Here is a 26,989-nt window from a genome sequence, read left to right on the forward strand (position 1 = left end):
TATTTACTCTCGCCAGCTTTTGCTGCTCACAAGACAACATCCCCTTGCGAGAATACAAGCAATCGGCCTGTCCTGCGGCCTCATTTTGTTTTCCATTATCTCCTTTCCTCTAAGACTGGTGTTGATTACAACCACCTTTCGAATTTTGTTTTGTTGCATGATCATTGAACTTTTTCTTTTCACACGCCATCGTTGGAGGCAGCAGCGAAAGCTTGACAGCCTCTGGGATAAGTTGATTTGAGCACGTTACCAAGATGACGCTCTACTACACCCTTGTACGTGATCATTGCTGCCTTTTGTTTCTCTTGAGGTAAGAGTTTGAAGCTAATGAGACAATGTCTTGCGCAGGTTTTCCTCATCCTCATGGTGGAGATGGCTATTTTCATGGGCCTTATTGTGCCCCTTCCCTTCACATGGAAGCGAAAGCTGTTTACCTTTATATCTGAAAGCCCTGTCATTGCCAAATTGCAGTATGGAATGAAGGTATTTAGCCCTGTATATTGTGATTGTTAAAGGCTATGCCAGCTAACCAAAAAAAAAAAAAAAAAAAAAAAAAATTTGAAAATAAAGATTACCTTCATTTTCATCCTCATCCTCTTTATTGATAGCGTTAACCGTGTGTATCGTGTCCAAATCGAGCTATCCGCGTACTCTAAGGATGCAGTTGGCGCTGGGTATGTTCCTCGCCAGCGAAATCGCAGTCCCCCCACCTCGGTAACAAGGAACCACATGGCTAACCACCTTCACTCGCAAGAATTAGAGCTGGTGCTCTGGGCTCCGAACGGATGGAGGTTCAGGCTCGAAAATTCTATTCCCAGCGTAACATGTACCTTTGCGGCTTTACCCTTTTCCTCTCCCTTATCCTGAACCGCACGTACACTATGATTCTTGAAATCCTTCGTTTGGAGGATAGAGTCAAGCAGTTTGAGGGCAGTAAGAAGGCAGGTGGCGAGGATTCGGCACGCCTAGCCGCTGCGGGAGATATGGGCGAAATTGGTCGTTTGAAGAAGGAGCTCGCAGCCCGGGAGAAGGACCTCGAAGCATTAAAAAGCCAAAGTGAGGGTCTGTCAAGAGAGTACGCCGACCTGAGCGATAAATACGCTCAAGAGCATCCCGATAATACTCCTAAGAAAGAGCGGTAAATTGGCTGGCCTGGACATTGCATCCTTTTGCTCTTTCCAGTAGGCAACCCTCGATCGTTTCAAGGCTCCCTTCTCTCTCCTCCGAGGCTCCCCGCACGCACGCCTCGTTCGAGAACGCTACGGTGTTACCAAGGAAAATATTCGCGGAAACGAAGAAAGAAATCACTGGCACCAAACTCCTGCTCGTCTTTTAATACCATGGATGTAGTGAGACCTTCAAAAATCTCGAAATGCGTGATCAATAGCTAGTTGAAAGTGTTATTTCATTATTTCCGAATAATTAATTTCGATAATATTATGCGAGTTGATATTTTTAATAGGATAACTAGTTATAAGACTCCTTTCATACCAGAAACGTCCAAAAACTAGGGTAGACAAATTCTTCCTCAAAAATTCGACGAACTTGCTCCAGGACAAACTTCTCGACTTTGCCCACATTTTTCAGCACCTGTTTTCCGTCTTCCTTTCTACCAATTTCGCTTTCCACCCGGACATCGCGGAGAAGACTATCGTGCGGTCGTCGGGAGGAGTAACTCGTGTCATTGATTCCACCCGCAAGTGAGTCTCTGGACTGTAAATGCCCTGCTTCATTAGTGTCATCCGCTCCAAATAGCGTGTCCGCATCTTCTGGAGATAGAAAACAAAAATGTACTCGTTTTCGAATATACGCAACCACGGCGACACCGTCGAATGTGAGGCCGGTGATGTTTAGCTTCAAGGGTAAACCAACGAAATTTGGCATGGGATAGTCGAGGAGCACCAGGGCTGTGAGAGAGAGTCGGATGTTGCCGTTATATCTTAATCGGCATAGAACTTGAAGGTCTTCTGGTCTCTTCTCGCGCACACGGCGCGGAGCAGGGCTATTATCTCTCCGGGGAAGAACATTTGGATGTGCATCGTCAGATGAGCGGGGTAGCACTGGGTCGGGGATACCATGGATATTGAGTGAATCCAAAGTATCTGCAGTCGATGGCCTGGAATTCCCGGTGTCAATGTCAATTTCAGACTGACGACGGGCGGGACCCGAAGGATTAGGTCGTTGTGAATTAGAAGGTTCTCCAAAGACAGAGGCATCACGTAGACCCGGGGAGAACGGGCCGCGAGGGACTGAGGAGAGAGGCGTCTGTGTCCCTGATATTCCGCCGAGAGGCATGTAGTAGTAGCCTAGATTCGAAGTACCGCCCGGAATCCCGGGGGTGCCAGCCCGCGGAAAGAAGTAGGGATTCAAGGGATCCCCGAAGGACATTGGAGATCGGATCGGCCTCGATGCTAGGGGATCCTCTTTCGAGGGTATCGGGACATCATGGGGTTCGATTCTGCCGCATAGCCGGTCATCTAAGAACGCAGGATGTTCCGCTTGCCACGCGTCCGCCGCGCTCCGCTCATTTCCAGCGCTGGAAGGTCGAGGTTTCGGTGATCTGTCCTGGATATCTGACACCTCCCCATCTCCAATTTCGTTGTCTTCATCCTCCTCATAGAAGTCTTCGAACGGATCACATAAATCCTTGATTTGCAGCTCGGGCTTGATCGTGCCAAAGTCGAAGGAGTTCACCTCGACGGAGCGTATAAATCGAGGAAGGGCGATTTGCTGGAACTTGTCGTGGATGAATGAGCGGATGCGCTCCGCAAGGGCTTCGCCATCTGGCCCTGAGGTTGCGGCCTCCCAGTTGATGTCTATGGACATTACATGAGTGGAATGGATTGCTGGTGGTCGCTGTCGTTCGGTCTCACAAACCGCGACATTGCTGATGTCGGGCACTCACAGGATATCACGTGATTTCACGACAGTCCAAAAATGAGTGACGGGAGACATGAAGAGGCACGCTGCACGGGTTTGACCTCCTCCTCGAGATGCAATGCCGAGAAGTGCTCCGTGCTCGTAGTACGAGGGCTTGCACAGTGCTACAGGACCCAAAGAGCCAATCGAATGTTCTCTGATATCCTTTTTTTGCTTAATACTGTTGGGGTTTGCGTGAGTAGAATGACCCCCCACCGCGAGCCGCGATTGTCTCTTTGACATCCAACTGATACAAGGGGCTTCAGACTGGCGAAGCCATGTGACATCGCTATATGGCTGAGAAGGGAGCGTGGCATACCAACGCCACGCATGATCTTCGCAGTGCCCCATGTTCTCTTCCGGCATATACAGAGGAAAACTCTTGCCATTTGCGTCCTATTCCGGCCGGAGTCGGGTGATTCCACTTGCGTGTCTCCCAACAACTGACACGATGCATTGCTAAACAGGATGTTTGACATGCTTGTCATATCGTCTTTCATCCCGTTCAAGGCCGAGCTGCGCTGTTTCACGCTATAGGTTGATTCCAAAGTGGTTCCCTGATTTGGTACGTTATTGGTTGTATGAAGAGCCGGTTTAAGACAAATGGCAAGGATGGAGGTACATCTAGGTACTTTTGAATGTTGGTCGATGATCTTCGCAGCGGGAGGTAAACCCGTGTCTGCGTGCGTGCGCATGAGATGCAAGTTTTGAACTCGATTAGGTGTCCTCGCAAAATGACTCTATTACAATTGCATGCACGTCGCTAGAGCGGCCCTAAATCCGAGACCGCTCCGATGACCGTTCTGGCCACATCGTGCTTTGAAAAATTGCTAATCAGACTACGGTGCGCCCTGTCACCCTGCAGTCGGATGAGTGGCGGTCGAAAGCTGCATGGAGCGACTGTGGAAAAGAGCCAAGGTAATCGCGGCAATATGCCAACGTCCATTGGCCTCGGTCATGGTTACTTTCTGCGAGTCATAAAATTCATCTGGCCAAATCTACCAATGGTTGATGGAGGAAGGCTTTTGTGGAACACGCGAGTGCCGTTGTCCGATGCCACCACCGTCGGCCACCGACCTGGTCGCTGATCAGGGTTTTAAGCATGATTTAGTCAGAACTCTGTTGCACTTGTCTTCCATTTAGGAAATTGGGAGAGAATGCCTCGTCGTTCACCCATGCGCTCCGGTACACTCGCATGCGATGGCCGGTCTTGTGAATGCCGACGACACAATGCATGCTGTACAAGTTCCCCTAGTCTCATCGGATACCCTCGGTGCTACCTACCTTTTACCTGGTAGTTGGAGTGCTTTTGCTGTCCTCCTGTCGGACCAAAGTATAGATCACATGACTGTTAGCATATGTTGGCAACCGTGCAGCTTTGCTGGGGTATCGCTACGGTTTCAGGGGTGTGCCTTGAATCTAGCTCGTGAGTACACATTAGCTGCGCCTGATTCAACTAAAACCCGCCGCCTGAAATATTGGTTTCCAACATTTTAGTTTCCTTTGGGAATGCGGCGTCTTTTAGCACGGGAACCCAGTGGCACCCGAGCGCCAAGCCACCCAACTGATGCGCCGCATCCTTCGGATGGCATACGGAGTATAGAACCGCAAAGTGGTTGTACATCATAACCGTTGTGCCATATTTGCATTGATTCTTCACACGAAAAGTGATATGTCAAATTAGTATTGGTGTTTTGCTTCCATTTGAATCTTCAGGTTACCTCGCATTAATCATCACCAACACCAACAAAGAATCCGCTGAAGAATTATGCTGACGATTCTCAGGCCAAAGATGACAACTAAATTTGATCTGCGGAGTGCAACGTAAATGCCATATCTCGGGCCTTCCCGGTTTCCACCCCATGAGCACTGTTGGTGTGCAGCATATCCCTAGCGCCACTATATTTCTGCATTACTAGGGACTAGTCCTTGCGGATTTTTCCTCTTCTTGCCCTTGGCCCTGATTTCCCACGGCCTTTCAAGCCATTGAAACGGTAGTATGGGGGTACTTGAGAACAAGGAATGGATAGAGGCCAGGATACACTGGACATTTGGCAGGCGTTTGTGGCAACAAACCCCGACTGAAGAGCCGCCTAATGACCATTCGGGGGCTGGATACCGGTTTTGGGCTCGAGACTGGTCTCGCGGCAATCCATATCAAGTCCCCGTACCGCAGAACCATTCGCATGCTAAACCTTTAGGCCTGAAACCCTCTATGCTACGGGAGCGAAAATTCCTGCTGCGGAAGATGTACCTCCCGCTCCCGAAGAGCTATCTGGCGAGTATGATACGTCATTCTAGCGCGGGTAGATCTTCCCGGAGCGGAACGGGTTGACCTTTTACTTCGTACATGATGCATTTCAACTTACATATCCTGCAGCCAATGACTGGAAAGAAGTCCCTGCTACGCATCCATTATACTTTTAGCTCCTTTGCAAAACCGAAGATATGGAGTCGATAGGCCGAAAGACCTTGCGTTCTTAATATTAACATAATACCTTTCTCTGGGGTCTGTCGCGAGTCGATAATGAAGTCTTACTTCGGGCCTACCGTAAGTGAGCATATGAGGTACACCTGAGCTCGTTAACCGTTCAGTTCCTATCCCGACCGAGGCCGTGTGTCGTAGCAAGGTTGGCCCAAAGTCTGCTGTGCCGCACACGAGGCCCGGAGCCCATATGCAGGAGCGTTTTAATGCCTGGAAGCTTGGCTTCTCGGACTTCGATACATACGGTCGTGCGTACGACGTGCCTAGGCAGTCACTTGTCGTGGCTTGTTCTGTTGTGTGGATGCCCGCGTGAGCAGCTTTCTTCGTTTATTCCAATATAATCTAGGTATATTAAAAATGTAGAACGTGGTGGTGGTGTTCAGCTCTATATAACAGAGGAGCGTTTGGTAGTTGTGTACTCCCTAGTCAGTCGCGTAACTGCATCCAATGGAAGCCTCGCAGACACCATCCTCGGAGCAGGGATAACGACTCGAACCCCAAGGAATCCCTGCACGGAGGGAAGCACGTCGATATGCATGGGGAGATTTATCATGTACCGATGTTGGATCTCTCTAATTTTTGTCATTTAATCAATTTTTTATTTTATTTTTGCAGCAGTCAAGCATATCACTGCCGTATCATGACATGACTACCATAAACCCCTTCCAAGAAAGCCACATATTGTTGCTTGCGCCCCATATCTGGCCCTGTAGCTAAGACTTAAACCAGGATGCGAAAGATTGGTCGGTGACTTCTCTTCTTAGTATGGTGAGGGACAAAAGAACGACTCGGTGCGAGCAGCTGGAATTAGTGGAATTACCGCAAAATCGCTCACCAAAGCGAAAATGTGGTTGATATTGAAAAAAAAATAAAGGAACTATGCCGAAAGTAAAGCCCCCCCAAAAAAAGATAGTATTCATTATGTAGGATTCATTTAAGTATCTGCAGACATATCCAAGGGGGGAAAAGAAAGAAAAAAAAAGGAAGAAGAGATAATTACGTGGTAGTAGCAAACAATAAGCCAGAAAGATGGGAGTGAGAGAGAGGCAGTCAATACCATTCTTCCCACATATCCGTCCAGGAAACCCCTTCCAAGCAGTCACCAGGCCCGAAAAAGTTATAGAGAATGAAAAGTAGAGATGAAACGGTAAGAGATTTTTTTTTTTTGTGGCTCTTTTCTGCTTTTTTCTAGGAGAAAGGAAAGGTTGAAAAATTAAACGAAAACACCCCTTTGGTTTGCGTCCACGATGGGGCTATCTATCTGTCGTCGCCATCCGACAGGAGCAGCTAGAAAAGACCCATGTCGCTTCTAATGGGATTAGTCTCAGAATTCGAAACTCCGGGAAAGAAGAATAAAGGTCTATCGGCGTGCATCGTCAAGTCGATTGAAAAGGGAGAAGACACAAAGAACGCATGCTGAGACAAGGCTTTTTTGTTGCGGCTTCCGACTGGGAAAAAAAAAAAAAATCAGAAACATAGTTCTAGTTTCACGGACGTCTCGTTTCATCAGGAGGGAAATCCCATACCGGTGGATCAACCACTGCCGCCGTGCTTAACACAGTTTCCTGGGCGGATGGTATATTTCTTTCTCATTTCGACGCCCGGGTTCTTGGGGCACTGCGACCCTGAGCCTTGATTGCCATGGCTGCCGGAGTACTTCGTGCCTGAAGACTGGTTTCCTGAGCCTTGCATAGACGAACAAGACTCTACATTGCCAACGAGGGCGGTGCATCCGCACTCGAACTTTTCCCACCACTGGACGCACATTTTCGCAAAAGACGAATTGGTATGCGGGACGTTTAAATAAGGTAGATAGAAGGTGAAAGGAGGCCTGAAGGCAATCGCAACGGATTGATGACTTGACTGCGGATGGGAAACTTGTAGACTTGGGAATTTCCGCGAGGAGAGGATATGATCTTGATGAGAGAAAGCTTGATGTCTTGAAAGCTCAGTTTGACCGAGTTCATCAAGCCCTTTTATAGATAAAATCTCCCTATTTCCAGCAAGCTTGGCAAATGGAGAAGCTCGGAGCACAGTCATATACCGATGCAGGGCACCGGACCAACCAAGTTGTCTCAAAGGGGTAAGAAAGGTGTTTAGTGGTCAGGGAAGAGAGGGACGAAAAGGAGCGCAGCATGATAAAAGACCAAACTGAGAAATTTTTTGAGATCCAACAGTTTTCCAAAGACAAAGGAATACAACGGTGTTGATCCCTGGAGGAGGTGATAGTACTCCAGAGAATTTCCATAGGTGGCACCGCCGAAGAAATGCGGTTTAATCACCGCCAAGGACCCTGCGTTAGTTCGCGGGATAAACTCTGCATCCGCTCAACGCAAATATAGCAGGAGACTAGGCAATGAAATCAGTCACACTAGTTGGAGAGCTGATCACCGTTGATGTGTGGGAAGAGCGATCCCGGTAAATGGGCCAAAAGTACTAACAAATGGCGGGCAGCACAGGCAAGCGACCCTGTTAGACGTCAGTGTCCACGCAGGCAGCAGGGGAGAATGCTTGACTTGGGAAACTAGTCGAGGGTGTGGGTTAGTTCGCCTTTCGGGGGGGAAACCGATGACATAGCCTTAGGGTATCTAGAGAGCACCATCTATAAGCCGTACGCTTCATGTGTCCTGTGGCTGTTACGCTGTGTGTGGAGCTAGCACCCAAAAAAAGAGCGGCATTTCAAAAGAGGCGCAAAAACCGCGACCAAAGCAGTGAAGCAAAGACATGTTCCAGCTAAGGCTTGGTAGAGCACAGTCCAACGGGAAAGATGCTTCGGATGCTTCGCCGTTGAGAAACAGGTGACCGTTAGCATATGCTGGGTTTCGGAAAGTATCTGCAGTGTATCAAACGAATGGGGATGCTCCGATGGAGGTCATTCGTCAGACCCCGGCTCCCGTCGCGTCACTTTTTGGTTTTGCGGAACAATAGCATTGTTCGCGGAGCATAAAACCAAGATGCAGTCCACTGTGGTGGGGAAAGGGTGCCGGCCTAACATTCACACAGCATACGGAGCGTTTAGAACCCCACAGGCAGCAAATGCCGGCAGCAGGCAAGAGTCAATAGACGTAGAGATCAGGGCCTTAGTTGTGTGGTATTATTGCTGAAGGGTTACTGTCATCATAGGCTGTGCCGCTAATCTAAGTCCCAGTAGAGGATAGCGGAGAAACGTCCTGAAGAGAACGAAACAAAACCCCAAAGATTTTGGGGGGGAAGAAAACAAAAAAAAGGGGGAACAGCAATGCGGGCAGAACGCAAATCTGTTGCATATAGATAGGTTGGTGATCCCATCCCTGATGTTCTGCAAATTGGGAACAGTGATAGTGCCGTTTTGGTAAACGGGGAGCGCCTCTTTTGGGTATATGGCACGTCGCCGGGACTGAATCCAGGCGAATGAAACGGCCCCAAAGACCCAAAAACCAAAAGAAACCCCAGTGAGCTAGCGTGGAGTGGACGGGGACAGTATGAAACTAATTGGGGAAAAAAAGGAAGGGAATGATATGTCCAGGGAGCCAGCTGGCCAACCCGGGGAGAGTTCTAGGGCGGATGAGCACGGTCACAGGCTTGATCTCGATTCGAGAAACCGCCCCGCAGGAAGGGAGATTAGGCGAGGGATAAACGGTGCAGGAGGGCAAAGAAAGAGCTGAATGGTATTGTTCTGCGCATGGGGATCACAAAGCACCCCAGTTCTTCGGGTGCTTTGCCGCTTGATTATGAGTGAGTGGGAGAGTGTGCGTGGGTGGCAGTGACAGGCTGCCTGGGCAATCGGGGGCAGCCTGACGGTCAGCGTCGAGCGTTCGTCGGGAGTGAGACAACATCCATGCGATGGACATAAGAGTGCTGGGCCAATGAATAGGCTATTCTCGCTGTCGGCGTCTTCTGCAGGGCTGGCGGACCATGCTAAGGGCGGGAATCGCACCGGGGAGAGGGGGGCCAGGAGCATAGGAGGATGTTGTGCAGGGTTGCTAACCGCGCGGCAAGCTGAAGAGACCAAACAGAGGGCGCGAAAGGGACATTGCCGGGGTGCAATGAAGCAAGGGCGGCTAGGTCTGAGGCGAGCAGAGGCACAACGGCGCAGGTGGGACGACGATGCAAAACAGGGAGCTTGGGGCCAGGGGTAGTTGGGATAACAAGGCATCATCATCATCATCACCAGCAGCAGCAGCAGCAGCAGAAGAGGAAGAAGGGCGAGCGAAGGCGATAGAGCCGGGATGGGACGACCGCTGGCCGGACGACCTGCCTCTCGCTGTGAAGCTACTATGTACTATATTTTTGACTGTTTTAAAAAGGCTGATTGGGCGGCCTGGCTCTTTGTGGGTTGCTCGCCGCAAGAAAAGCCCAGCAGCACGATCCGATTTGATCTTCGCTTGTCGGGAAGGCCGGTGCAGCGCGCTAGGCTGTCCTTCTCCCGTTCTTCTTCTACTTTTTCTCCTTAATCGTCATCATCATCAGCAGCAGCAGCAGCAGCATCCCGCCATATCGGCGACGGCGAACGTTGACGGGCTAACGAGTTAGTTAGCTGTTATTCCAACAGCTGTCCTGCTAGACGGACACGGCTTCACCCGCTCTGCTTGACGGCCCATTTCACGGCGTAGCAAAGTTCCGTCAGTCCAAGGCAGCATCGTGAGCACAACGGCGGCGCGGTGGCAATTTTACTCAGTCGAAGCCAACTACAACAGTTCTGGATGACTCTCCGCCCACCACCGGCTTTGTGAGAGGAGGACACGCCTCCTTTCTTGGTCTCTCTCTCCTGAACGGAGAAAAAAAGAAAAAGGCTCCCTTTGTGGCGTTCTGCCTTGGCATCACCGAGCAGGACGGTGGAGCAATCCGAGCTTTTACCTAATGGCCGTGCCTTGGCGAGTCGGTTGGATTCGGAGTTGGCCATCGTCATGGCTACTTGCTGGTGTGCTCCCAAGGTCAAGTCTGTGAGGGTCCGGAAACGGCATCGTGGTACAGTACTGGCTCCGTTGTGCGCCGTGCGGTGCATCCACGCCTCGGGGAGCGCCCGTGGCCTCCCGCATTGGCTTCTAGCGCGCTGTGGAGCAGGCAATTCCTGCTGGTTTAATAGCCCGGATCCCCAGTTTCCATTCCCGCCTGGTCCTGTGACAGCTCTTGCAAGAGAACCTGTCCGGAGTCGTCATTCCTCAGGAGAAAAGCCCGTCCCAGAAAGACTATATAAACCTCCTCCACGTCGCCCCTTGGGAGGCAACTTTTCTCTTTCCTGCTCAACTAACGCTACTCTAGAATCCAAGCAACTTCCAGAAGAAAGATCTCCTCTCTTCGCTCCCGCAACGCTCCACTCCCTTCAAAGTCTTCGCCCGTATATCAACTTTCCTCTACGCAAGCAGTCTCCCCTTTTTCTTCTCGAAGAACAGTACTCCCGAACGACCTCTTTTTCTCTTCCTCCTACTAGCCATGTATACCTACACAGAGAACAACAAGTACCTCGTACTCCTCCCTCAAGCTCACGCCGTTGCCCAACTCGGGCTAGGCTTGCCACCACAACCTTCTCCCATCAACAACACCACCGAATCGGCCGTGCCGACAGAGCTGCCAATGCCTGCCGCCGGCACCAAGACGCATCGCTCCCCCAGCACCGGGGCCAACATGACCGAAGGCGAGAAAGCCCTCGAATGCGGGTTCCTGAAGCTCGGTCCATGACCGAGTCCTCCAATGGATCTAAAAACCCCTGCAAATAAACAGAAAAAGAAAAACAAGCATCAGCCTCAAAAAAGTGATTTTTGGCTTTTTTTCCTTCCCAATCATATTCACCAAAAAGATTTACAATTTTAACTCTATTCCTCTTTGTTCTCAACGACCAATCAACCTTATGGAACAAGCAACCTGGGACCTGAAATCCTTGTGCACCGGCTACGCACGGATTTCTCGACCTGTGATGACTTTTACCGGCGGCTAAGTACTGCTATCGATGCGGTCGGGCAAAAAAGAAAAAAATTTTCAACAATTGAACGTTGAAGAAATGTCGACTCTAACGATATGCTCTCGTCGTCAAAAGACATCTGGGCACTCGTGCGACCGACATGCTGTGCAGCCGCCGAGTTCACCGTTTCTTGTACTTTTTTTGTGCTTTGCTAGCGCTGATTGGCCTTGGTTTCTTTTTTAAATTTTCTTATTTATCATGATCATCATTTGCATCTATCCAAGCGGAAACATTCCATTGTTCATTTTCATTTTTTTTTTTTTTTTTTTTCTCACTATTGAAGACAAAACCCCTGTACATACTGCCTTCACGAGAGAGAGAGAACAAGCTTTAAGAGAAGGGAGAAAAAAAGGCAAAAGGAAAATACAAAATGCCCATCTTCTCTTTTACTTCTTCTCTGATCTGAGGGTGAGAAAGAAAAACAGGGTTCACAAAACCCTCATCAGATCACCTCATTTCACTTTTACCTTTTTTTTTTTTTCAGTCACACATGACCAAGTCGAAAAATAAAAGTTTCATGAGCCCACCGTCTCGCGCATCGTCGCGGGGAATCGAGAGCATCGTCTCCACCACCACCAGAACGTCACCCCACAAAATGCGTAAAAATAGAGCGGTTTGAGCCGAGTTAGCGCGCGAAAAAAAAAACACAGACCACCCATTTTAGTGAAGTTAGGGGAGGCTGTCGGAAGAAAAATGAGACAAGACGCATGAGCACATGGGCTGGGGTTCGAGAGCCTGTTTGGCGGACAATTTTATTTTTTTTGAACTTACTTTCAACACCCCCCCGGTCTGCCAGCTTCGGCGGACCCTAGACCGGGGGGCGGGGGAAGGAAGTATTTTGCTTCAAACTCGAAGCGAGGAGGCAGATCTCATTAAGCATCGTGATCAGCCAGAAGCTGGCAGTATTACATAGTACTAAGTAAACTAGTTACCAGACTAATGTACGGAGTTGGTTCGTGAAGGAACTCGATCACAAGCCCCCGAGGCAACCCGCGTCCCCTGCGACACACCGTCACTCAAAACACACGATAATCCAGACAATGAGAGAGGACAGGACGGACAGGGAGGTTCAGCCAGTTAGTTCTGCATCGAATCGATGCGAAAATTCGTCGTCTTCGTGTGGAACGGACCAAGACTCTCCGTCCGCCAGCCCAGAGCCATGCAGGGCCCAGTATCCGAGCCTACAAGCATCTCTCGAACTCTCTGGTCGTTACGTATGAAGTACTTCCAAACAAGGAGCGCAAATCCAGGCCAGCTCGCCACCTCGCCGGTCGCCAAGGGGCTTGTCGAGTCCGAACGATTCTCTTAGGTAACAAAGAGCCCATAGTTAACTATCCTCCGCGAGGAAGAAAAACCATCCGAGGAAATGAAAGAGAAAGAAAATAATACCAGTACCTAATAATAATAATAATAATAATGATAATTATTATACCACCAAATGACCTCTTTTGCAAAGCTTTCATTAATATAACACCCCGTTCTTGCATGGCCCGTCTCAGGTACAGTGGTCAAATATGCTGTGGTGATCATGCCCCAGACGCCCACTCCCGCGAGATGGCGAGGTTATATTTAAACCAGAGGATGGTACGGAGTAATTCACACGCTTACTTTACCTACGACATTCATGCCGAATTCAAGGATCCACGTCGAGTCCCGCCGGGCCCCCGGCGTCCATACGTAAGAGCATCATCTCTGGTAAGTCGCCTACATAACTGCCTATGTACCTTACAACGGCTCCATAATAGACCATTCATCCGATCCAGCTGACGGCTTGCAAAGGACCATGGAACGGCCAGATAGGAAAGACACTTCATCTGTCCTGTGCCAAGGTAAAAAGGAGTGAAAATTTTGTGAAGGGGTGGAGGAGGAAAATGTCATCTTGATTCCCCTTCCTCTTCATTCTATCCGATCAATAAGTCCCATACATACATATATTCATCCTCAAACCCACTTCGCACAGCTCCATACCTTGGCTCATACGCATGTCTGTACCAACAAGAGAATTTCACTTTCTCTCAAAAAAGAGCTCACTCACTCCACGGACGGTTTCGAGTCCGTATTCGGCAGTCATATAATCACTGCTAAGTAAGAGAAAACAGGGCTTTTAAATCCTCTCTATACATGCAAATACCCAACGGGGAGAGGAAAAGTTGAGTAGAATGGGTTCGGAATGGGACATGATCGACTGCTTAAAATGGGGAGGAAATTTCTCACTTCCAAAAAAAAAAAAAAAAAAAAAAAAAAAGGAAGAGGTATCAAATCCTTCAGGAGGCTTCGCGGAATCTGCTCTTGGAAAACAACCAAAATGGTTTAAAAGAGGCAGAACGGGTGAAGAAATAAAGAAAGAAGAAAAGGAAAAAAAAAAAAAAAAAAAAAAAAAAGAAAATAGAAAAAGAAAAAGTAAAAGTGTAATCAAGGTATTTATGCAACATGATGAGCCTGGCTTTTGCAGATAGGACTCTGCAAGTGTAGAACAAAACCTAAAAGAAAAAACAAAAAAGGGGAATTTTTTAAGAGAAGTTCCGCTCTTGAACAAAATGAAAACCTCCATGAGCCTGAATATCGAATCTTTACACAATCGCAGGGGAGGAAAGCTGAAATAATAAGGACCATGATAATAAAAAGGACAATGGTAATGAAAACAGTGTACCCCAAAGGAAATCCCAATGGGTGTGAATGGAGAAACTCTCTTGAATGCCATCTGGAACCGGGACGATCATGCAAAACCCATGAGATAAAATAAAGTAAAATGAGCAGAGGCAGCAATAGCATTCCTATGGTAGCAGAAACCTACGATGGTCCAACAGGAGTAACGTTAAAAGATTGCTTGGGTTGGTGGTGGTAGTACAGTGATCCAGACACAAGTTGACAAACGGCGTCTCATCTCCCCTTCTTTGCTTCGCTTCTCCATGAGTTCGTCACTATCGACAAGTCTGAGGACTTGACTGGAATGTGGCAAATAAGGCTCGGCATAACCAAGCGCCCAAGTATGACAAAACTTGTCAGCGGTCTTCACCAGCTCTGGCCTTTCCTCTTCGGCGGAAAAAGTCCATTACCTTTCGAGCCGCCCCAGAACTGCCCGAATGATGGGACTTTTCATATTCATATGCATCTGCAAATTTGCGATGATTTTTCTGAAGAACACTGTTCCTTGGCATTCGTCCGCTCTGAATAGATGGATAAGACGCATTCTCATATCCTTGATTGTATCCATCTTCGTAAAGCCCAGAAAATGTTTTATTGGGATCCGCTCGTCCTTGTGGTGCCGAAAGATGGCCTCCTGATGTGATATTTGGTTCGCTTTGATAATGTCCTTGGTACCCATTGCCATAGTCTTGCGGGTGGTGCAGGTTATCAGGTGTACCGTGTAAACTCGCAAATTGCCGGTCGATCTGGGCAGAATAATCGGCGACCTCGGGGCTTTGTTCATAGTCTGCAAGGTTGCGGTGATTCTGCTGATGAGACGATCCTGGGTGAGGCTGGCTGGTATTTCGTTGTTGATGATTTTGCGCTGCATTGTTACCCAGAACAGTTGCAGGTGCCGTCGATAGCCTTCTCTCATCTTGGGTCTGCTGACGCTCTACGTCGTCGGGCTCAGTGGAGTCCGTCTGAGAAGGACCTACAGCCTCAATACGCTCTTTTGTGGAGCTTCGGGACAAGAATGAAGGCGGGATAAGTGAGAATCTCCGCTGTCTACTGCCTCCGGTGCTGGCATCGCTCTGTTTGCGGAAGGCATGGGACAACGATCTACGGGAATCCATCGAAGCACGAGACGATTCAAGGCCGAATGAGTCCTTCATACTGGTAGGAGGGTATCGTTTACCAGGTTTGACGCGAGGAGATCCAGGTTGAGACGTGCGGCCACCGAAGAAAGATCCAGGGCGCCCAAACAGCTTTTCGGAGATGCTGCTAACAGTACTTGATCGCTTATGCCCCTTGGAGTAATCTTGTTGACGTAAATGCAATGGACCTGGTTGCGTACTTGGTTGGCCAATGGAGGAAGCGGGAAGTTCACCGGGTTGTATTGGAATCGGAGCCGAAATGTATGGTTTACCACCGGATTTTGGTTGCGCAAGGCGAGCTTGAGCATTGGCAGTTGCAACTGCTGGAGCAACAGGTTGACTGTAAGAGCCACGGGAAGGTAGACGGCTGTCTATTTTACCCAAAGAAGCCATGGATCCACTGGTTGGAGGCCGTGCTGATTGTGGAGGTGCACCTTGAGTCCCAGAAAAGGCACCAGTTAATTCCGAAATAGACCGAGCAACATCTCTTGATTTTGGTCTAGGCATACCTTGGTTGCGGTTTGTCACGGAATAGCCAACAGACACATGAGTTCCTTGACTGACAGGTGGGCTCTTTGGCAAAGGCTTTGTTCGGGATGCTTCAATACTTGCTGGTTGCGTGGTCGCTGGTGCTGGCGCACGTCCAAAGGTCTCGCCACTCGATACTCCACGAGCAGTTTGAGATTGTGGAGCAACATATTCAACCTGAACTGTCCTCCGTTTTGCATCTCTTTGCTGCCTTGACTGGTCATCTGTTTGCTCAAAATTACTTTGTTGGTGCCCAGAAGCACTGCTAGGAACAGTAGGTGTTTGGTGATATGGCTTTGGGGGTTCTCTGACGGATGCGCTGCGGGTTAACAAAGGAGTTTCATAATGTGCTTCTAATACATATTGTTAGCATGGAAAGCCTAGGTGTCTCATATGTGAAAGGGACATAACAAACCAGAGGTCACTGTTGTGTTGGCAATGTCAGCAACATTTGTGGTGTTGCTTGTGATATGAGAAACAACACTGGCATATTCGGCTAGCCAACTATGCCTTGCTACTTCGAAAAGATCGGCTCGCTTTCGGGGATCTGGCACAAGGATACGACGTAGCAGGTCGCGAGCATGAGGAGTAACGTATTCTGGAAAGGTTAAGGGAGTAGTGACAATGTATTTGTACAGTAAATTAATGTTGTCGCCGTCCGGGTTGGCAGGATCATCATCGAAAGGCAAATAACCAGCAAGCATGGCATACTACCCCCATGTTAAATTAGCAGAAAAGTACTTGAACCTGGTGTCCCAGAAGGAGGCATACCAAGATAACTCCACAACTCCAAACATCCACCTTGCGCCCGGTGTACAGAGAATCGCTAACGACTAGCTCTGGAGCCGCGTAGCAAGGACTACCACAGCTTGTTTGCATAAGATCTCCTCGTCTAATCCCCTTGGCATCTGGCCGGTCGAGCCTCATGCGTTTGACAAACTCCCTGTTTGTTAAATTGTATTCAATCTCCTCGCTCAATTCATCAGCGGGATTGAACGTGTTCGCGAAGCCAAAGTCAGTGATAATGATATTTCGATTTCGATCAAGAAGCAGATTTTCCAGTTTAAGGTCACGATGTACGATTCCTTTTTTGTGAAGATACCCAACGCCGGACACCAGTTGGGCAAAGAGGCGGCGAGCAGCATGGTCTTTAAGGTACCGCTGGTTTAGGATGTAGTCGAACAGCTCTCCCCCCGACGCGTACTCTAGGATTATTCCAATGTGACGATCGGTTTCCACCATCTCATGCAATCGTACGATATTGGGATGAGATAGCTCTCGCAGAATGGCAATCTCGCGGTGGATTTTTGGAAGTCGGCCAGGGTTACTTCCCAAGGTTTCCCGCCTGATCAACTTAATGGCGACCTGTACACTGCCATCTCTTTTCCAGCCGAGCCTGACTTTACCGAATTCTCCCTCGCCGAGAGTCTGACCAAGTATGTAATCCCCAAAAGTGGTTTCTTTGTGGGCAGTTTGAGAGTAGTCATGTCTGCTCTTGGGAGGGCGACCGGTATCGCCGCTCTCAGCACCACCGTCTAGATTAGTATTAGAGGTGCCGCCAGCTTGAGCTTCGACCTGGCGTTGTTTTTCTCGCATAATATCCACCTCAGGGTCCGTCACGACCATACGATTCGTGACGGTGCCGTCTTCCTTCGGTAGGCCTGTAGGGAAAGAGCTCGGACCCATCGCGGCCTCCGACCGGCTTTCCATCGCGGGCACACCATGGTCACGTCGTTCTCGTGTGCTTGCTGCCCGGCGAGGACCTTCGGGCGATGGTGGAGCTTTCCGACGGGACCTGGAAGTTGGAGCGTCGTCCTTTGGCCTCTCACGCTGGCCAGAGGAATGGACGCGTTCTCGATCTTCACGCTCCCTTCTCTCCTCCCTTCGCCTGTTTCTTGATGAGCCGGTTCTATCCTGAGGCGAAGCCGATGTAGATGAGGCGCGACTTTTATTGTTTGATGAGGTTCGCGGAGGGGGAATAGGTGGCCCTCCAAGGATATCTGACAGGCCTGGGCGATTGGGACGCGACACGCTTGAAGCAGCTGTGGTTAGAGGAGCTGTGGAAGCAACGCTCGTCGACGGTATGTGTTGTTCAGGCTGTGAAGTCATCGTCACCAAGTCATGCAGATGATGTGAATGGGACCGTGGTTGTTGCGAATTGACAGTTGCACCTGAGGTCACAGCATTGTTATGTGATTGCTGCTGGTGCTGTTGTTGAGACGCCCAGTGTGATGACTGTGAGGCAGGGCTCTGCTGGAGGGACTGTGACTGAGGTGAAGAGGAGGGTGCATACTGGCTGGGGACTTGGACGGGGCTTGGCTGGGTTGCCGCTTGCATCGCAGACGACATGCCTTCCTCGCAGTAAGAAGTAGCACACAGCTGGATAGTAGCTGCAGAAACCTTTGCCCTTTCCCGGTGAAGAGGATGGGAAGGGGGAAGGTTGGAGCAGAAATAACAATATGGTCTAGTCTATTAGTTCCAAGCGCGAGCTTCCTTTCGACGCGTCAAAAGGGGAGTTTCAGGCAAAGATAGCCTGCTTAGGTCGCGTGGAGCAGAAAAAGAAAGGGTTTGAATGCGATCGCGTTTTGAGTGGTTCTCACGGAGTATCTTAAAGGCCAAGCTCAAGCCATATGCCCATAAGATCTAGGGTTTTGAGGAATGTACCGGCGGCGTGTGGACCATGAGGGTGGTGGATTTTCACGAAAACATCAGAGATGGCAAGTAACCTGGGAAGCTCCGGTTTACAGCGGGTCGAGCGTCTGATGTGTTATAGAGTGAAGCAGCCACTCAGCAATGGAACCATGTGCCAGCCAGAAAAGTCTCAAAACGAAATCTTTCCAGACCAGTCCTTTGAAGGCTTTGGCGCTCCCTAAAGTTCCCGTCACCGAGTATTTATTATCAGATGTCAAAGGGCAGACGGCAAAGACAGCTTGTCAATGAGATCTCCCCTTCAAATTAGACGGTATCCGGCAAATTACGGTTGGAAGACGACAACCGGGTCGTAACGCGAAGGGACAAAGCTCAATTGAACGAAGTAGAAAGGTACGCTTTATTTCCTGGTCGATACAATTGTACTCCTATCTAGAGATTGCGAACGATGGTCCGGTCGGAACCTGCGACGCGAGCGACCGCTTCTGAGGATCGAAGCGAACAACGACGGGAGAGTTGGATGGGCCAAGCAAGCATGATCGACGCAAGGGACAACCGAGAGCAGGGAGAGAGGATCGGCGACGAGAGAAAGAAACGTCGCGCTCGAGGCCTTGGGGAGGATGATAGCCGACCGAGCGGCGTAGTTCTCGTCTAGCGAAGGGATCGATCCTGCTTGACAGGCCGGGAGCACGGGAGTTTGGCTAGGGTGAAAAGGGGGCGAAGGAGGGTAGCAAGGAACAACAGCAGCAACAACAACACAACAAACACGAAGCGACGTGATCGGGGGACCAGGGAGAGGAGCGAGGAGGAGGAGGAAGAGGAAGGGGGGGGAGGAGGAAGAGGATGAGGGAGAAGAAGACGAGACGACGGGGAGAGTTCAACGAGAGTCGCAGGTTGAGGTCGTCCCTGGAGGAGGAGGAGGAGCGGACAGGGAGAGCGAGCGTGCCAGCACGGGGCGTGTTAGCTTCTGGGTGGTATTATTGTTCTCCTGTTAAGTTAGCGTTGGCTGGAGTTCCGTATCCAGTTAAAGCGGATCTGCTTGCTGGTCAATGACCTGGCGGCTTGGCGCTGTTTTGCCGTGGGCGGCTTGGGGTGTGGATGCCGCTGCTGCTTTTTTGCTCCCGGCACTCCCAACCAGCAACCAGCAACCAGACTTCATGTGAAGCCACTCCCGGGGAGGGGGGGGGGTTGTTTTCCAGCCCAGCTCGACGGCGACCGGCTTCGTTTCGCCCGGCGGAGCTTTGTGCTGCTTGCGATTAATAATGGCCTGTTTGGCAGTGCGCAAACGATCTGCTAGCCTACCACCAGCCAGTGGTCCATTGTTTCTCCTCTGTTTCGGGTGAGGCTGTGGAGGAGGTCATTGTCCGGCTACAAGGGCGCCCATCTTTCACCATGAATGGGCCGTGTGACAATGGGATCTGTCTAATCCATACCTCCATACTCCGTACAGCTTGTAACTAACTACACACATCCACCTGTTACCTATTATTACCACGGCTCCATCCCAATCCAAGACACGACGCTCAAAGGCCATTTGACACTTTGATCGATCGATCGAGTGATTTGATGGACTCACGAGCAGCCAGCCAGCGACCGCCCGGCACCACCAGCAGCGCTGCTCTTCCTCGCCGTCCCCACCGTGACTCCATCGCGATATTACCTGGAGCGGCGTTCTTCTCCTCGCTGGCGACTCACAAGCCACCTCGCCCGGCACAAGCCCACAATCCGGCCAATCACACCGCCTCGGCGCCTGCCAGCGTGGCAGCGTGTTTCATGTTCCTGCAATTAATTTCACCAACCAGCGCTCGAGAAAGCCCGCCTATCCCCCTAATCGGTAATTAAACTCCTCCCGACACCTGCCCAATCGAATAATTCCGCTTTTCTCATTCGCTGGCATCCTCACCAGCCCTAAAAGCGAGGAAACCTTATCAGCTTCGCCGCGCGCTTGGAAGGATTGCATCGCGAAGATTTTTATCCCATACATACATATATTATTACGGAGCACTCCGTTCATATATATTAAAACCTCGTTTATTTCTTCCGAGGTTTGCTGGTGGCAAATCCTATCATCCAGGAGTTGGCTACCTAGTTGGGCGCGTCACAAGCATTCCATCCCGACTGGTTATATGTCTCTGGGCATGGATACGAATCCGCTTAATTTTGCATTGGGTGTTCATGTGGTGAGAGATCTGGCATCCATCTGTTGACGCATGGGCATACACATGACTTCATACGAAGCGATGCTACCGAGTAAACGGGTTTCTTGGCCCTCCTTACGAAGGACAATCCCTCAACCGCCTATGCAGGATCACCACCACCACCACCATCCAATAACAGAACAATACGACCACCCAATGTGAAAAATTGTACGGAGCATATTCAAGACACATCTATTGCAAACATTCGTTAAGGTATGTTGTCATTTGTAGGTGTTCTCATACTTTATGTACCGAAATTTCCCCCCCCCAAAAAAAAAAAAAAAAAAAAAAAAAAAGAAAAGAAAAGAAAAAAAAAAGGAAAAAAAGAAAAAGGAAAAGAAAGAAAAGAGAAAACCAAATCAAACCAACAAGATTACAAAAGAAAAGCACTGCTTGAAAGGAAGAAATAAAAAGAAAGAAAGAAAGAAAGAAAAAAAAGAAAAAAAGAAAGGAGAAAAATCTTGAAGAACAACCACGATAATGGGCATCATCTCTTAGATCCTTGCATGGTTGTGCCACCCAGAGATACTCCGCTCCTAGCTCCATATGCCGGCGGAGGTGTAGGAGAGGGTGACGGTACCCGTGGATACCCAGGAAAGCCAGTAGACATAGGCGGCCCACCTGGCGTCTGTCCCGGTTTGTCAAAGCCGTTGGGAAGCTGGCCGCCGTCGCCTCCACCCACGACAACCTGCTGACCGTCACGCATGCGACCGACAACCATCCCCTTTGCCACGGACTTGAGGATCGCCCGGCGCGATACCCCGGCGGCATCGATATACACCAACCCCACGTTCTTAACACCTCCAGTTAGATGTGACGTCGCGGCTCCCGCTTCGGAGCCATACCTGTGGCCGACTACGGTGGTAGCCGCGAGTGATCCGGACTCGAGGAGGTTGCGAGCGCTCTGTTCAATTCCGTCTCCAATGGTACTGAAGGCGATAAGCGACCTGTTCAAAATGCCAGGCTTATAGCTGGGAATCGGCCTTCCGTCCTTGTCAAATCCTCTGGTCCCGGAGTCCCTTTCTCCCTTTTTCGCGAGAGACGCGCCAAAATTCTGTGCATACTTGCCAATCTGTCCCACGGTCTTGGCGGATAAGGCAGCTGCAGAACTGGATATGGTGTTGATTCTTCGAATATGTGCATGCGTTGTCGGTGTAAAGGTCATAGGCTTGGCGTTCGGCTTGGTTTTCTTCGTAAACGACTCCGCGCCGGACTGGAAAGCATTTGAAATATGCATTGACGTCGTCACTAGTAACCTGGAAGCGGCCGCCGCGTTCTGGACCAAGGACGACTTTGCGTAGGCTGGGTGGCTTGCAAGTCGAAGGTATTCGGGAGGCGCATTGCTAACGCTAATTTGGTTGCCTTCGCCCTGCGTCGGCAACTGGATCTGGACGGGATCTATAGGACGTTGGTCAGAAACTGTTGACCTAGATTGGGTAGGGAATATCGATGCATTTCGGCTTACCTTTGGAACCAGGCTTGACGTCGGCCGATTCCGCCAGATCAAATCCTTGGGAGAGCTCCCCAACGACACTCCCGTTTTCCTCGTCAACGAGAACAATTTGCCCATGGCTTGGCTTCTGCTTCTCCTTCCCACTGTTAACATAACCTTCGCCTGGGCCGTAGCTAGCGGGGTTGTAAGGTGTATGGTAGTTTGGGGGAGGCGACCGCTCGAGGAATGCAGTGCACTGCGCTAAAATGGTTTCGAATGTGTCGATGTCCTCTTGGCTGACCTTGCCAGGCCCAGTACCAACTGGCGGAAACTGAATCCGTGTAAAAGCGCCGGCCTCTGGACCCAAATCCCAACGTGGAATGAGATAGCTATCCGGCGGCTGGTGGTATATTTGGGTAGTGGCAGGAAGAGGAAGTTCTAGCTCTGGAGGAAGATGTAAATGAAGATAGAAGTCTTCCACAGTCGACTGGGCGTTCGTGGGGTCTGGACAGGGAGCGCTTGTGGGCACCATTAGGAGAGAGAGGGTCTGTGGCCCAGATGGCGTAAGCTCAGACTGTTCTCCATTCTGGAGGTGGAAAGCACGGATATTGTCGATACTGAAGCAAAGACGAGGATCGTTGACTGGCCTAGCCATTTTCACAGTGATGCTCTCGCAGTCTGTGTTGTGGATGAGGGCGGGGGTTTCTTCGACGGCACTTGTATGTTGACGCGAAGCCAAAAACTTGGTGGTCGACGGGGAATAATATAGTGGTCCTATATGTAGGACATTGGCTATAGTCACTAGAGAGAAATTTTGAACTTCTTTGTGAAGAGCCTTGAAAATTGTCAAACTTGTATCAAGCGTGACCCCTCCCCCTGGTTGACGACACCGGCTGGCGGCTTGTTCCCTCCCCATGGCCTGCCAAGCTTCACAGCCACACCCGCAGCATCATCCAGCGTTCGCCCCGAACCGGAATCCTGATTGGCCCACCGTCCGTTCTGACTTTCGCCGTCGACGAGCGCCATGATGTCATTCGCGCGTGTCAACTTGCACCGCCACAGACTGTGGCTGAAAGCGCAATGCAATCATGTGACATGGGCAAAAACGCGTAGCAGTTCATTTTTCGCAGTAACGGAGAAAAGGGAGAGAGAGGGAATGCTTCTTCCGGAGAGGCCCTGTGCAGTGGTATTCTCCTTGGTGATGATCTTTAGAAATGTATACAGTCAAGTTAGTCGAAATGAAATGTAACCTCCGGTCCGTATGTCGACTCTGAAGATTGCATTAAAGGGGAAACGCGCCGCGGTACTCCGTAAACTGCTTTCTGGTAAAGGCAGGAAATTGCAGAGAAGCGCTATCAACGTGTGCTCGCGGACACAGAAATCCTGAAGGTAGAGGGGACGCTTGTGTGTATACTCTGCTTGTACGGACATATGGCGCATGCAATATCAATCGTTAGAGCATGAAGTAGATGGACAAATGTCCGTTCATCCGCAGGCGCCCTTGAAATGCACTTTTCCATGGCTGGAACCGATAGGAAGGTGATCCGCAAGTAACCGAGGCTCGAGTTCTGGATCACGTGGAATCTCCCCGTCCACCCCCGGGCATACATCGGGAAACCCAACTTTGGCCTCTCACCTTTCTGTTTCTTCGGTGCATAAAAAAAAATTGATTTTTGGCGATTCTTGCTGGGTCTTCAAGCTTGAGAATCTTTGTATAATGGCGTCTGTTGCCAGAGCATTGCGGCCTCTGTCCGCTAAGGCCTCTTCGTCCTTTGTCTCCACCAGCCGCAGAGTGGTGGCATCCAGGGCATTCCAATGGTAGAGTTCGATGTTCGTAGAGTTGTTGGATTGGTGAGCTAATAGACCAATCCCTAGCTCACGCGCTTTTTCATCTACTCCTCAACGCCGCGATGTCGATCTTACAAGCTTGACGCCTACGCCAATTACCCTCCTTTCAGAGACGGAGGCCATGATGGCCGAGTCGGTTTCCAAATTTGCCCAGGAGCAAATTGGTCCAAAAGTGAGAGATATGGACGAGGCAGAGACTATGGATCCAGCAGTTGTCGAACAGCTTTTTGAACAAGGTTTGATGGGTATCGAGATCCCCGAGGAGTATGGAGGTGCTGGAATGAATTTCACATCTGCTATCGTGGGAATCGAGGAGCTCGCCCGGGTCGATCCGAGTGTCTCCGTCATGGTTGACGTGCACAACACCCTCGTTAATACCGCCATCTTGAAGTATGCGAGCGCAGAAATCAAGAAGAAGTGGCTGCCGCGCCTTGCGACGAACACGGTCGGTTCGTTCTGTTTGTCTGAACCTGTGTCGGGATCCGATGCTTTTGCCCTCCAGACCAAAGCAGTCAAGACTGAGTCTGGGTACAAGATCAACGGCTCTAAGATGTGGATTACCAATTCCATGGAAGCTGGATGCTTTATCGTCTTTGCCAACCTTGACCCTAGCAAGGGCTACAAGGGAATTACCGCTTTCCTTGTGGAGAAGGACACCAAGGGCTTTAGCATCGCAAAGAAAGAAAAGAAGCTTGGTATTCGTGCCAGCAGCACTTGCGTCCTTAATTTTGATGATGTCGAGATTCCAAAGGAAAACCTCCTTGGAGAGGAAGGCCAGGGCTATAAATATGCCATCAGCCTTCTAAATGAAGGTCGTATTGGAATCGCTGCTCAAATGACGGGCTTGGCTCTTGGTGCCTGGGAAAATGCTGCCGGGTACGTATTATTAAAGCAAATCTTCCGCATTATTTTATGTGGTGACCTAGTCATCTGGAAACGTTATAAATCCAAGGCGTCGTACTAATTTAAGTATTATAGATATATCTGGAATGACCGCAAGCAGTTTGGCCAACTCATCGGTACATTCCAGGGCATGCAACATCAGGTCGCACAGGCATATACCGATATTGCTGCCGCTCGCGCTTTAGTCTACAATGCTGCCCGCAAGAAGGAAGCCGGTCAAGACTTCGTCATGGATGCTGCCATGGCCAAGCTCTACGCTTCCCAAGTTGCTGGTCGTGTTTCTAGTTCCGCAGTCGAGTGGATGGGCGGCATGGGCTTCGTCAGAGAAGGTATCGCGGAGAAAATGTTCAGAGACAGCAAAATCGGTGCCATCTACGAGGGTACCAGCAACATCCAGCTACAGACCATTGCAAAGACCTTGCAGAAGCAATATACCAAATAAACGAAGAACCAAATTTCATGAAAAGGATTCGGAGTATCATGACATTTGAGGGATGGCGTTTCTTGCGTTATTCTTTGGATATACCTGTATATATATATATATATATATAAGCGCCTGATAGCTAATGCTAGGCTTCTTTTTCTATCTCGAGCCCTCAAGATTTTTCTTTACAAAAAAGGAAAAAGAAGAAGAAGAAAAGAAAAGAAATCTCGTAGCTATAGTCCCGCAGAACATGTGTGTATGGAAGAAGTGGGAAAGGATTTATAAAAAGGTCATAATCTCATAAGCCCGATGGCAGTCTACCATATAAAATAACTGAACCAAGCTCTCCGGTTTCCCTCCCAGAAGCGAAAGAATAGCAAGGGTAAACAAAAGTGCCCTGGCGTTTTGATCTCCAGAACAATCCCCAAACCACGGTACGCCCCCAAGCCGCAACCATCGAACTCGCACCAGATATCGAAACGAATGAAGGTAGCTGATGGCTGGTGGTTAATTTTAAGCTCCTTACCGCCTTTATTTTGGGAAAATCAACACTCCACTTACCACCAGCCCCCAACCACCCCCTAAAGCGCTAGATACCCCCCTGGATTTGTGCTCATCGCCCAGACCAGCTGTTATTATTCTTTTCAAAAGCGCAAAGAGATGGCTGCATGCACGGCAGCGGACTATGCATTTTTTGGCGCACCCGCTTTCGCATCTATGCCATGACTTCCGTGGAGGTGGCCATTTGGCAATAGATCCAGGCCGTCTCTCGATTTATTCATGGACACTGAAGGACTTCCGGTCCGAGTATACTTCTGGCGACATATCCCGAGCACAAGGAAGCCGATAAGACATGTCCAGGCGCCGCCGATGATGAACATGGTTTGGAGGAGGGTATCCATCATGTCTGCCGGGGAATTTGGGTTGACTCTCTTGTGTCCCTTCTACGAAACGAAAGAAGCGAATAGCTGTACTGAAAGGAAAGTGGTTGGGGCGAAGCGCAGTGACGAAGACACAAGCAGCACCGTTCGCCTTTCCCCGATATTCTGCTGCAAATGGAGACAAGAGAAAAAAACACGAAAACCGAGAATATAAAGGAGTGTGAAATGCGAAGATTTAAAAGAAAAAGGAATGTCAGAGAAAGAGAAGGAAAAAAAAAAAAAAAAAAAATCTCCCCCAGCGGGCTTGATAGCGGTCTAGTTCTCCTTTTTGCTGCACGAGCACAAGAACGGTAATCTTCAAGGTTCGTCGCTCTTCAAGCCGTCGGGCCGATTCAGGTCGCCCTTCGTGGCTTTTGGCGAGTTCAACCTTGAGCCACCCAGGAAGACAAGAACAGCAAGAAAGGTCAACAAGGCCCGGCTGAAGCCAGGAAACGCGTCAAAACTGGACTCAATCTCTCATACAAACATACTCCCCGACCCCCCCTCCTTTTTTGCGGATTGAGAATAACGAACGATGAAAAGAAAAGCGGGATGACGATCGAGGCCGTGAATAATACTGTGCGAAACCATGTGTACAATTCTGGCTCTTAATTTATTTTGATGAAACGCTGCCCTGTATGGCCTTACCCCATAGCTGTGCTGCTGCTCCAATCACTGGACATTTTCGCGGTCACAGCGGTAGGGATACCCGGTTTTAATACAACTATGTGCGCAGCAATTTTTTTCTTTTTTCTCCTGTGTGATGAATCCGGTCTGCTGGGCCGGCGGGATTTAAATGCTGGCTTGACCGGCTGAGATTGAGTGGAAGGCTAACTAAACAAAAACTACGAGGCGAAAGCTAGCATCGGAAAGAGCCTCGAGGGAATAGCCTTCGAAACTTTGCTCTCAACGCTCGTCAAGGCATTCGTCTGGTGAGTTTGGCAAGTTAATGGTTCATATCGC

General features: G+C 49.7%; 13 protein-coding genes across 13 annotated transcripts; 6 read left to right on the forward strand and 7 right to left on the reverse strand.

Moving 5' to 3' along the window:
- Positions 1-31: 31 nt before the first annotated feature.
- On the forward strand, positions 32-1,479 carry CIMG_03261 (BAP31 domain-containing protein). Its single transcript, XM_001243819.2, has 4 exons — positions 32-275; positions 349-483; positions 571-674; positions 755-1,479. Exons 1-4 carry the CDS (start codon positions 255-257, stop codon positions 1,140-1,142), a joined length of 648 nt encoding a protein of 215 aa, XP_001243820.2. The 5' UTR covers positions 32-254; the 3' UTR covers positions 1,143-1,479.
- Positions 1,382-2,849, reverse strand: CIMG_03262 (mitochondrial distribution and morphology protein 12). Its single transcript, XM_001243820.2, has one exon. It carries the CDS (start codon positions 2,824-2,826, stop codon positions 1,486-1,488), a length of 1,341 nt encoding a protein of 446 aa, XP_001243821.1. The 5' UTR covers positions 2,827-2,849; the 3' UTR covers positions 1,382-1,485.
- A 132-nt stretch (positions 2,850-2,981) lies between these two features.
- Positions 2,982-4,622, forward strand: CIMG_13696 (uncharacterized protein). The gene is made up of 2 exons (XM_004446275.1): positions 2,982-3,114; positions 3,186-4,622. Exon 2 carries the CDS (start codon positions 4,120-4,122, stop codon positions 4,414-4,416), a length of 297 nt encoding a protein of 98 aa, XP_004446332.1. The 5' UTR covers positions 2,982-3,114; positions 3,186-4,119; the 3' UTR covers positions 4,417-4,622.
- On the forward strand, positions 4,390-5,339 carry CIMG_03263 (uncharacterized protein). The gene has a single exon (XM_001243821.2). It carries the CDS (start codon positions 4,919-4,921, stop codon positions 5,252-5,254), a length of 336 nt encoding a protein of 111 aa, XP_001243822.2. The 5' UTR covers positions 4,390-4,918; the 3' UTR covers positions 5,255-5,339.
- Positions 5,340-6,366: 1,027 nt separating this feature from the next.
- On the reverse strand, positions 6,367-7,444 carry CIMG_11083 (uncharacterized protein; the record flags this gene model as incomplete). The annotated part of the gene is made up of 2 exons (XM_012358228.1): positions 6,367-6,852; positions 6,931-7,444. The coding sequence occupies one exon, from the start codon at positions 7,442-7,444 to the stop codon at positions 6,938-6,940; it is 507 nt and encodes a 168-aa protein (XP_012213651.1). The 3' UTR covers positions 6,367-6,852; positions 6,931-6,937.
- Positions 7,445-8,188: 744 nt separating this feature from the next.
- Positions 8,189-10,095, reverse strand: CIMG_11084 (uncharacterized protein). Its single transcript, XM_012358229.1, has 2 exons — positions 9,954-10,095; positions 8,189-9,904 (listed from the first exon to the last, which is right to left on the reverse strand). The coding sequence occupies exon 2, from the start codon at positions 9,549-9,551 to the stop codon at positions 8,958-8,960; it is 594 nt and encodes a 197-aa protein (XP_012213652.1). The 5' UTR covers positions 9,552-9,904; positions 9,954-10,095; the 3' UTR covers positions 8,189-8,957.
- On the forward strand, positions 9,973-11,913 carry CIMG_03266 (uncharacterized protein). The gene has a single exon (XM_001243824.2). The coding sequence runs from the start codon at positions 10,291-10,293 to the stop codon at positions 11,098-11,100; it is 810 nt and encodes a 269-aa protein (XP_001243825.2). The 5' UTR covers positions 9,973-10,290; the 3' UTR covers positions 11,101-11,913.
- A 1,985-nt stretch (positions 11,914-13,898) lies between these two features.
- Positions 13,899-18,001, reverse strand: CIMG_03267 (CAMK/CAMKL/KIN4 protein kinase; the record flags this gene model as incomplete). The annotated part of the gene is made up of 3 exons (XM_001243825.2): positions 13,899-16,005; positions 16,068-16,362; positions 16,424-18,001. 3 exons carry the CDS (start codon positions 17,999-18,001, stop codon positions 14,345-14,347), a joined length of 3,534 nt encoding a protein of 1,177 aa, XP_001243826.2. The 3' UTR covers positions 13,899-14,344.
- Positions 18,002-18,749: 748 nt separating this feature from the next.
- On the forward strand, positions 18,750-18,956 carry CIMG_03268 (uncharacterized protein; the record flags this gene model as incomplete). Its single annotated transcript, XM_001243826.1, has 1 exon — positions 18,750-18,956. The coding sequence occupies one exon, from the start codon at positions 18,750-18,752 to the stop codon at positions 18,954-18,956; it is 207 nt and encodes a 68-aa protein (XP_001243827.1).
- Positions 18,957-19,325: 369 nt separating this feature from the next.
- CIMG_03269 (uncharacterized protein) lies at positions 19,326-20,315 on the reverse strand (the record flags this gene model as incomplete). The annotated part of the gene is made up of 3 exons (XM_001243827.2): positions 19,326-19,599; positions 19,735-20,051; positions 20,205-20,315. 3 exons carry the CDS (start codon positions 20,313-20,315, stop codon positions 19,326-19,328), a joined length of 702 nt encoding a protein of 233 aa, XP_001243828.2.
- Positions 20,316-20,658: 343 nt separating this feature from the next.
- On the reverse strand, positions 20,659-22,698 carry CIMG_03270 (uncharacterized protein). The gene is made up of 2 exons (XM_001243828.2): positions 21,965-22,698; positions 20,659-21,897 (listed from the first exon to the last, which is right to left on the reverse strand). The coding sequence occupies exons 1-2, from the start codon at positions 22,584-22,586 to the stop codon at positions 20,987-20,989; spliced, it is 1,533 nt and encodes a 510-aa protein (XP_001243829.2). The 5' UTR covers positions 22,587-22,698; the 3' UTR covers positions 20,659-20,986.
- Positions 22,699-23,606: 908 nt separating this feature from the next.
- CIMG_03271 (acyl-CoA dehydrogenase) lies at positions 23,607-25,273 on the forward strand. The gene is made up of 3 exons (XM_001243829.2): positions 23,607-23,749; positions 23,807-24,655; positions 24,758-25,273. Exons 1-3 carry the CDS (start codon positions 23,649-23,651, stop codon positions 25,122-25,124), a joined length of 1,317 nt encoding a protein of 438 aa, XP_001243830.1. The 5' UTR covers positions 23,607-23,648; the 3' UTR covers positions 25,125-25,273.
- A 123-nt stretch (positions 25,274-25,396) lies between these two features.
- CIMG_03272 (uncharacterized protein) lies at positions 25,397-25,987 on the reverse strand (the record flags this gene model as incomplete). The annotated part of the gene is made up of 3 exons (XM_001243830.2): positions 25,397-25,423; positions 25,668-25,687; positions 25,810-25,987. 3 exons carry the CDS (start codon positions 25,985-25,987, stop codon positions 25,397-25,399), a joined length of 225 nt encoding a protein of 74 aa, XP_001243831.2.
- Between the last annotated feature and the right edge of the window lie 1,002 nt (positions 25,988-26,989).

This window comes from Coccidioides immitis (genome assembly GCF_000149335.2).
Source record: "Coccidioides immitis RS genomic scaffold supercont3.6, whole genome shotgun sequence".
Taxonomy (NCBI): domain Eukaryota; kingdom Fungi; phylum Ascomycota; class Eurotiomycetes; order Onygenales; family Onygenaceae; genus Coccidioides; species Coccidioides immitis.

Bases quoted from the DNA above. Each gene is read 5' to 3' on its own strand.
- CIMG_03262 (XM_001243820.2), bottom strand. From the start codon at position 2,826: ATGTCCATAGACATCAACTGGGAGGCCGCAACCTCAGGGCCAGATGGC.
- CIMG_03266 (XM_001243824.2), top strand. From the start codon at position 10,291: ATGGCTACTTGCTGGTGTGCTCCCAAGGTCAAGTCTGTGAGGGTCCGG.
- CIMG_03271 (XM_001243829.2), top strand. From the start codon at position 23,649: ATGGCGTCTGTTGCCAGAGCATTGCGGCCTCTGTCCGCTAAGGCCTCT. The intron at 23,750-23,806 runs GTAGAGTTCGAT...ACCAATCCCTAG, and splicing joins GCATCCAGGGCATTCCAATG to CTCACGCGCTTTTTCATCTA. The intron at 24,656-24,757 runs GTACGTATTATT...TAAGTATTATAG, and splicing joins GCCTGGGAAAATGCTGCCGG to ATATATCTGGAATGACCGCA.
- CIMG_03261 (XM_001243819.2), top strand. From the start codon at position 255: ATGACGCTCTACTACACCCTT. The intron at 276-348 runs GTACGTGATCAT...TGTCTTGCGCAG, and splicing joins TGACGCTCTACTACACCCTT to GTTTTCCTCATCCTCATGGT. The intron at 675-754 runs GTATGTTCCTCG...TTCACTCGCAAG, and splicing joins AAGGATGCAGTTGGCGCTGG to AATTAGAGCTGGTGCTCTGG.
- CIMG_11084 (XM_012358229.1), bottom strand. From the start codon at position 9,551: ATGATGATGATGATGCCTTGTTATCCCAACTACCCCTGGCCCCAAGCT.
- CIMG_13696 (XM_004446275.1), top strand. From the start codon at position 4,120: ATGGCCGGTCTTGTGAATGCCGACGACACAATGCATGCTGTACAAGTT.
- CIMG_03270 (XM_001243828.2), bottom strand. From the start codon at position 22,586: ATGGCTAGGCCAGTCAACGATCCTCGTCTTTGCTTCAGTATCGACAAT. The intron at 21,898-21,964 runs GTAAGCCGAAAT...AACGTCCTATAG, and splicing joins CGTCAAGCCTGGTTCCAAAG to ATCCCGTCCAGATCCAGTTG.
- CIMG_03263 (XM_001243821.2), top strand. From the start codon at position 4,919: ATGGGGGTACTTGAGAACAAGGAATGGATAGAGGCCAGGATACACTGG.